The sequence below is a fragment of the Cynara cardunculus genome (assembly GCF_001531365.2).
Source record: "Cynara cardunculus var. scolymus isolate 2C chromosome LG 17, CcrdV1, whole genome shotgun sequence".
Classification (NCBI taxonomy): Eukaryota; Viridiplantae; Streptophyta; class Magnoliopsida; order Asterales; family Asteraceae; genus Cynara; species Cynara cardunculus.
Window position 1 is genome coordinate 16,497,941 of NC_037544.1, and position 6,831 is coordinate 16,504,771.

A 6,831-nucleotide genomic window follows, 5' to 3' on the forward strand; every position below is an offset into this window, starting at 1 on the left:
GTCACAGGTTATCTCGGGTTTTTGTGAACCCTAATTATGCTTGAATGAAAGGCTATACAAAATGCCTTTTATTTCCACATCCTTCTTATGTGGGAAGGATACAACCTAATCTAAAACTTTAATTTCTCATTCACCTTTAATTTTCAGACAATAAATCTATAAGAAATTCTTAAAATATTCCAATTTAGACTATTCTTTATAGGCATATACATTGTATTTTCATCGTATTCACATTATATACTTTAGTAGCTCAAGCAAACTTTAGTATTTAGCCTCTTATTCCAATACTGTCAAAGTAACATAAAGACCAAAGAAACTTTAACCTGGTCCTAGTAAGCCCAGGCTCGAGCCACAGATCTGAGCCATGAATTAGACCAAGTATTTCTTTTAGGTTCGCTTAAAGCTCGACCCAAAAAATCTCGGTCTAAAAAAGCCATATCGGACCCACTTTCACACCCAAACCAAAGCCCAGCATGTGCCTTTGAAGGCCCAAACATTTTTGTTTACAAAAAAGGAGGTTTGGAAGGCTCAGACCTGAAAAAGTCACTAGACCTATTAATGATGGCACATATTAACATTACCAACGACTAGACTGAGTATGAATGCATACAAGTACAACGAAAATAACATGTATATGATCCTGACGTGGCTATTTTCAATTGATCCTACCTTTAATATCATGAGATCAAAGTATGATATTCATAGTGAAAAAACTAAAAACCTTCATAATCAAATAAAACTTAATGTAACGTCGATGAATCATTAATTACTGAGTACACGTAAATTACAAACTCTCATTAAATCAAGATATTGTCCATAACATGACACCCGTTCAAGCGTATACTCAATAAAGACCTTAGGTGTCAAACCCTTCGTCATTTTGAACAAATTTAGTTTAATTACCAATTATATGAATTTGAAGGTTCTAAGAACAAATTATTTGAGCCAAAGTAAAGATAAATTCCCCTTTTGGGATAGAGGGAATATTAATATGGATCATTGGCTTTGTTCTATAGCACTATCTATCATATATATACAAACTAAGCTTATTATATATACATCAGAGAGGAAGTCCTAGGGTCCAACCTAGAAACCACCATGTAACTCCTCCTTGATGATCGTGGGACTAGTTTGGTGGGGACGCTCTAGACGATGGCGTCTACCCCCTTTTACATTGCTAAGTCTTACTTTCAAATAATAAATGGTGGTACTTATAGATCGAAACTATGGCGGTTGAAATGGAAGATTGGAGCGTTGCTCTTCCTCCCAATGTTCTTAGACCTGCACTCTTTAGCAACGCTTCTCTCAAGACTAGTAGGACCACAAACAATCACCCCGATATCTACATTTCCCCAACGCTCGGCCATGGTTCCAAAAATTTCTGTATCAATCAAGAAAACAAACAAAATCACAAAAGTAGAAATAGATTACTTCTCAGTGTCAATAGAACCTAATTTTGGTATCGGAAATCAAAGAGCTTGCAAAAACATTTTCATATAAATCCAATGTGACATTTGGTTCACATAATGTTTCTTTGAAAGAATGGAATGTATCAAAGGAAATGAAATTGAATTAGGTTCGATCTTGCGTTTGGTTAGCAGGAATTGGTCTGAAGAATGTAGGCTCACAATTGGAAGGAAATAATGACAAATGACCAAATTACCCTTTTTATGATATTTTCCAAGTAATGAAATTCAACTCTTTAGGAAAAAGGCATGGATTGAACAGATCAACCAAGAAAGGAATTCAAGGGTTTTGAAGAATCCAAACTCCTTTCAAAAAGTGAACCTGACGAAAGAAGGGAACTTGGTCAACGGAATTGGTCATTCCATTCCATGAACCAAATCCAAATGCCCCTCAAGGCAAAGATGAAAAAGTCCTAATTATTTCAATTTGACAGGCACTTTGTGAAAAATATATGCCATCGACATACCTGTGAAGTCTGGTCTTTGACCATGCTTTATGGTTTTGGCAAAACTTCCTTCTGATAAATTCTTGTGTGTTGTAGACTCATTATGCAGCATGCCATCCGTTTTCTTTTCATCCCAAAAATTTTCTTTTGCCAAAGATATTCTATCCCAGAAACTCCATAGACCAATCACAAGGCCTCCAAATACAATAACACTTGCAACCATGCATATCAGTAATAGAAGCCCTTTGTACCATTGGTATGATATATCGTAAGGGTTGATGTAAAAGACATTGACCAAATTTAAAGAAACCACCAAACCGATTGTAGACACCATCACATAAGTTCCGGACCATATTGTGTTCCCTGTTCCAACCAATCTAGACATGCCACATTGGCTGGGAGAAGAAAACACGGTAGAGCTTGCATACTTCTGTACTTCCCCCTCTTCCTGCAGTCGAGAATTCATAACAAAGAAAGTTAGTTACTAACCAAACCAAATAAACCCTGTATATGCTGCTCGAAAGCAGGGTCTAGGCATGGGCTTAATCATGGGCAAGGTGGGTGCCCATGCCCCTTGTCTATCGTCCTGATGCAATGAAAAAAAAACTAGGGGTCTTACAAGTGTATCCTCCTTAATTTTATGTGCTCCTATAAGTTAACAAAAAATGGCTACAACCTGGTGGTAGTAAGTTGCAAGTTCAAATCTCTTTGGCTTTTTTTTTAAAAAAAAAATTGGTAACAAAACAGCTGAAAAGAACGGAAAATAGAACAAAAAAACCACTTGTATGTCATTTTTTATTTAATATAATTATTCTTTGTTTTATTTTATAGTGTGTCATTATTGTGTCTGGCTAGAAAATTTTCCCTATCCACCTCAGAATCTGGAAGAGGTAGGATGTATGCAAACATGATCTCTATTCCAAAGGGTAAAACGGTTGTTTATGTGAAGACTCCCGACTTTTGCAAAATTGTGAGCGAAAAGGAAAACAACGGTATCAAGAGTAGCAAATAGTAAGTAGCAGAAAAAGAAGATAAAGGAGAAAGGCACAAAGGAACATATAGACACAGAATCTCTCCATCTAACTAGGACGCTGTTACTCTATCTGAAATGGAAAATGCCATAGGAAATTAGGAACCGGGTACAACTATGCATACCAGTGGGGGTTCAGATTCCTGAGTGACGTAAGTTTGAATCTCTAGATTTAGTTTAGCGTTGAAGGTCGGACAGAGTGACTCCATGTCAAGTGAGTGGAGAAGTGGAAGCTCTTGTGATCTTTTGACAGCCCAGATTATCACTACATTTCTAGGCATACAAGGTTTACGGTCTCTGACACGGTGGAGAATGTCGCTCAAGATAGCCAGAAATGGCGAAATCCCAATGCCTCCAGCTACTAAAATAAGATTTTCATACCTAAAACCAAAGAACGTCAAACGAGCAATTAAGCAAATGTATTTGAAGGTGAAACAAGCAAATTCTATAGACATCCCTGTTTCACTGGTCAATTTTACAATCTACTACTGTACTACATAGAAGCAGCTATATAATCATATTTAGTGATACTACTCTAAAACACATGCATACCCATTTGTTTATCAAGTTGGGGGTTTCCACGGAAACAGCCTCTCTACCCCATGAGGTAGAGGAGAGATTTGCATACATCCTTACCCCTCCAAATCCTAGTTCTCTGTGGGATTTACTGGGTTTGTTTGGTTTGGTTTGGTTTAAACGAGTCAAAACTAAAGCCAATGAAGTGAGTAGAGTACATACAACAAGTGGTATGGTGATTCATGCCCGTAAGGCCCCTCCACAGATGCCTTAAGCTTCAAATTTGGTTGAACGAGTCCATCTTGGTCAGTGATACTCAAGATATGTCCTCTTAGTTTCTGTGTCCAATTTCCAAGGACCTTTATGAGAATAGCAAGATGATGCTTACCATCCAGAGGGCTGGATGAGACACTGAAAGGGTGCCATTGCAACCACGATAATTCTCGAACTTGGAGGAAAACCCAACTGAGTGCATTGTACTGTAAATCTACATTCAAAAGAGAAAGTATTACGTAGATATTAAGAGAAGACTCTGAGGAAAAACACCTTTTAAGCAAAAACTATTACCTCCTTACCGAAATAAGAATTATATTTCTATTTTAGTTTGTTCTAAAATACATGTCCACTTTAAAAGATAAATGTCTATTTTTTAATTTACCCTAACTATGAAATAGAGGGTAAAATTGTCATTAACTGATGAAAAAGTGTAATTAATTTATGAAAAAGTGTAATAAATACATATTTCTAAAACTGTGTCATTTTATGTTGGGACAGAAGAAGATTTAATACCTTGAGGTTTTGAAATAACAAGTTCCACGGTTCCAGATGGAAGGCATTTGGCTGAGAGTATTTCCAGAGTCTTTCGTGACTGAAAGAATCTAAGAAAGCGGTCGAGCATAAAGAGAAATAAGCCAGCAGCTATCACACTGAAAATGATATCGCCAACGTGCATAGCCATGAATACAATAAAGACGATATATAGGTGGTGCGTGTAGTAGAAGATTTCGAAGTTTAGCCTCCTCACTGGAGGAAGTGAAGTCACCCACATCAATAAACCTGCTGATAGGCTGATGACACCAGGAAGATTGGCAATACTGTTATTCTTCCAATTAATTAGCTGCATAGCCAAGTAGAAGAGGATTTTAGCATCTTCCATTGTTGAATATATAATTAGAAAGGAAATACTAATGCCATACGTATGTAGGCTGTAAGGCATGCCAAGAGAGAATTGAAACCTTATCACCAACATGAAAAACACACACACACACATATATACGCCCGGGGGGGGGGGGGGGGGGGGGGGGGGGTAATTATGTAGGGTTGAGTTCCGGTAAGAATTGAAGTTATGGTGAGAAGGGTAAGAAGAGGATCTTCACCATTGGATCAATCCTAATCGAAGATTAACACTAATGAGATGCATCAAGATGCACCAGATCAATTCTCGTGAGATGTGCAATTCATGGGGTGGGGTGAGATTAAAAGTGATAAGGGTCTAGACCCCTTCTTACGCTTCTCATCTTAACTCTTATTCTCACACGATCCTTCGTCTAATTCATGTAAGACCAACAAAATTGTGAGAACCCTGAGAATGAGTATATCATGTGCTATTTCATATGATTTTTTTTATCTAAGGCTAGAATTTAGGGTATTGATTAACATATATTTGTTTAAGAAAATGTTTGTATAACAATGTGAATTCTTTTACGTGTTTGAGAAACACAAATTACACATATAAAGAGGTTTCACATTGTACATTGAATACATATGAAACAAACACATTGTAAAACAAATATAATCAATACCTTAAATCCTAGCCTTATATGGAAAAAAAAATCATATGAAACTATACCTTAAGGCAAAAGTTCTCATGTTCCTCACAATATATAGGGCTTTCACTTGATTATGACCTTATGTATGTATGAATATAGGGTAACCGTAGATGTCAAGGCCAGCTTGCGTGCACCACAATTAATCCCATGCCCCGAAGATAACAACGAGGAAAATCCCTGTGACCCTAAAGAGATTCGAACTGGAGACCTATATACTCTCAACAAGTTTACAAATTGGACCATTTCACTAACGCGATAGGTAGATATCTAATATAGAGATGTTTGGCATTGTTCATCATAGGTAATAAACATATATTATGGTCCCTTAGCATATAATCACTTCATATATCAATCTAAAGCTGCTATATTGGATATAAGAATTTGGAGCTGATTAAATATGTTAAAGTCATACCAACATATTCAATTATTCATAAAATCAATAATCACACAATTCTCCATGTTTATGTGTTCCTGTGACCAGTGTGTGGGTGTGGCTCATTTTAGTATAAATGAAAGATCTGGATTGGAACTCACTTGGTGTACGACACGATCCTCCAAAATCCATGAGTAGAAATAACACGAACCATGGAGAGTGAAGAGTGTCATTGTAAGATGTCCCAACCATACATGATATCGAGTCGCATGCTCAAAAGGTATATTTGTAAGCCGTAGAAGAATTGATCCCCTTGCAACCGGCAGAAACAAAAATACTATGCAAATCAATCCAATAGACCCGAACCGGAGTCCTGTATGCTTCAGCATTGCATTCCTACAGGATTAAATGTCAAACTACATCAAATAGTGATCAAGTACACATCAGTAGAATTAAGAGTCTAATAACCGAAAACAATCCAAAATACGATACAAAATTGCAGTATGTGCCTTTTGAAGAATAAAATTGTAACAAACATGTTATGATGCTTCACAAGGTGTCTGGTCACTCAATTCCTAATATAGAATACGATATAGAATTATATATATAATATTACAATATCTATACATAAAATATACATACCCCTCTAGGTTTTATCTTCGCAATAGTCAGAGGAAAGAGAGAGATACAGAGATAAGAAGCTAGAATGGGTCCATTAGACCATACGACAAATTATTTAGATTATCAAGAACCATATTATTCAATTTAATTTCTGCCGCTTCACAGATGGTGCATAACGTAACAAAAGCTTGACGTCCCACGTGTGATGTGACAGTAGATTGGAACAGGATAAGGACCGATTGGAACAAAAAATGCAATTTTCTTATCCTACCAAAATAGTTGGAACAAAAATAGGAAGATGAGACAAAATGAGTAAATTACTAAGATACATATCAAAATTAAAACACTACAAGCTCGACAATTATTTCACCCTCCTACCTCACTGTCGCTCATCCAGTATTGTCTGCATACCAAACGCACCCTTAAAACCCAACTATAAAGTATAAACTATTAACAATACATAAATAATATTAATTTAGTTCCATGTATATATATTTCAAAATTCAAATATTGCGTATTTTAGGTAGTCAAGTTATTGTTGCAACTGTAG

The 6,831-nt window shown here is 36.4% G+C and overlaps 1 protein-coding gene across 1 annotated transcript in view; it reads right to left on the reverse strand.

Moving 5' to 3' along the window:
• Positions 1-756: 756 nt before the first annotated feature.
• The window catches only part of LOC112500369 (ferric reduction oxidase 7, chloroplastic-like), a 13,488-nt gene continuing 7,413 nt past the window's right edge, over positions 757-6,831 (reverse strand). Inside the window, exons 4-9 of the mRNA XM_025103852.1 lie at positions 5,822-6,056; positions 4,248-4,575; positions 3,681-3,945; positions 3,068-3,323; positions 1,934-2,360; positions 757-1,381 (exon numbers count right to left, since the gene is read on the reverse strand). Of these exons, the coding sequence (XP_024959620.1) occupies positions 1,212-1,381; positions 1,934-2,360; positions 3,068-3,323; positions 3,681-3,945; positions 4,248-4,575; positions 5,822-6,056 (1,681 nt within the window). The 3' untranslated portion in view covers positions 757-1,211. The remainder of the gene's footprint in view (positions 1,382-1,933; positions 2,361-3,067; positions 3,324-3,680; positions 3,946-4,247; positions 4,576-5,821; positions 6,057-6,831) is intronic.